The 1,457-nt window shown below is 56.3% G+C and overlaps 1 protein-coding gene across 1 annotated transcript; it reads left to right on the forward strand.

The window, feature by feature from the left end:
* Positions 1-799: 799 nt before the first annotated feature.
* Positions 800-1,423, forward strand: ALYREF (Aly/REF export factor; the record flags this gene model as incomplete). The annotated part of the gene is made up of 3 exons (XM_009871520.1): positions 800-947; positions 1,034-1,097; positions 1,243-1,423. Coding segments are annotated over 3 exons (393 nt in total), but the record flags the coding sequence as incomplete, so codon positions are not given.
* Between the last annotated feature and the right edge of the window lie 34 nt (positions 1,424-1,457).

Raw genomic sequence — 1,457 nt, forward strand, 5'->3', positions numbered from 1 at the left:
AAAGCTTCTGCTGAGTGCCTTGTAATGTTCACCTCTGGGGAACAAGCGTGGGGAGGAGCTGGCCTGCAGCCCTCCTTGCTCAGGACACGTGTGGAGCTCCATGAGGCACGCGGGCCATGACTCAGTGGTGGCTGGGGGGGCGGCGGGGGGTGTTGAGCTTGAGGCACGGGGTAGAGCAGGCACTGGCAGAGGTGGGGTGTCCGTGTTGGCTTCCTAAACGTAGCACCTGTGAAACTAAACCGTGACTCCATTGGTGCCTCTTCATTTCCATCCTTCATGATGACAAGTGATGTACCGCGTGGAGGGCTTTGCCTGACGTCAGGTTTGGGTTGTGCTGTGCTTTTAGACTGCACTCGGTCTAGGTGAAGTTTAAGGGGAAAAAGCCCAAAACATCACGATAGAGCTGTGATCATCTCATAAATCCCTGCATTTGTACAGATTGTTCTTTCTCTGTGAAATGGGTTAGAGTCTGGGTTACTTTATAGTAGTGACCCTGTTGACTCATCCTCAACAAAAAGACGCGCGGTTTCCTGCGAGGCTGCTTCCCTCTGCACCGTTTGAGCGGTGAATACAGAGTCTTGCTTGGTTTTGCCACCTCTGGCAACTTTCTGAAATCCTTCTGCTGGGCTTGTTTATTCTGTCTTTAAGTTTGTGCTCCCCTCTTTCATTGGTGCTTTTTGCAAGTTGATGATGTTTTGGAGAGCGGTTTTGTGTGTGGGGAGCTGCTGGCGGTGTCCCCCGGCTGCGTGGTGTCGGCAGCGCTGACGCACATGTGCGCTCTTCTCCCTCTCTTCCTCAGGAGCTCTTTGCGGAGTTTGGGACCTTGAAGAAGGCGGCTGTGCACTACGACAGATCTGGCCGCAGCCTAGGGACAGCGGACGTGCATTTCGAGAGGAAGGCGGATGCTCTGAAGGCAATGAAGCAGTACAACGGAGTCCCCTTGGACGGTGAGTCTGCGTGCCCGTCGCTGCGGCGCGGAGAGCCCGGCATGCCCGGGTCCCGCCCACAGTCTCACAGGCTGCTCTTTCCCCAGGGCGCCCCATGAACATTCAGCTGGTCACGTCACAGATCGACACACAGAGGAGACCAGTGCAGAGGTGAGGTGTCGTGCGGCCGCGGGAGTCACCGTGCCTGGTCCCTCTCTGTGTAGGAAGCATGGATCCGTCTCCCCCTCGGCAGAACTGTGTGTGCTGTTGGGGTTAACTGGAGCGCACTAAACCAGTTGCTCTTTAAAAATCACAGTGTAAACAGAGGTGGCATGACCAGAAACCGTGGCGGTTCAGGAGGATTTGGTGGTGGAGGAGGCAACAGGCGAGGTACTCGTGGTGGGAGCAGAGGGAGAGGCAGAGGAGCTGGCCGAACTTCCAAACAGCAGCTCTCCGCAGAGGAACTAGACGCACAGCTGGATGCTTACAATGCCAGGGTGAGTGCAGGGCGGGCAGCACCTGCAGCTTCCC

The sequence above is a fragment of the Apaloderma vittatum genome, unplaced genomic scaffold (assembly GCF_000703405.1).
Source record: "Apaloderma vittatum isolate BGI_N311 unplaced genomic scaffold, ASM70340v1 scaffold29350, whole genome shotgun sequence".
Classification (NCBI taxonomy): Eukaryota; Metazoa; Chordata; class Aves; order Trogoniformes; family Trogonidae; genus Apaloderma; species Apaloderma vittatum.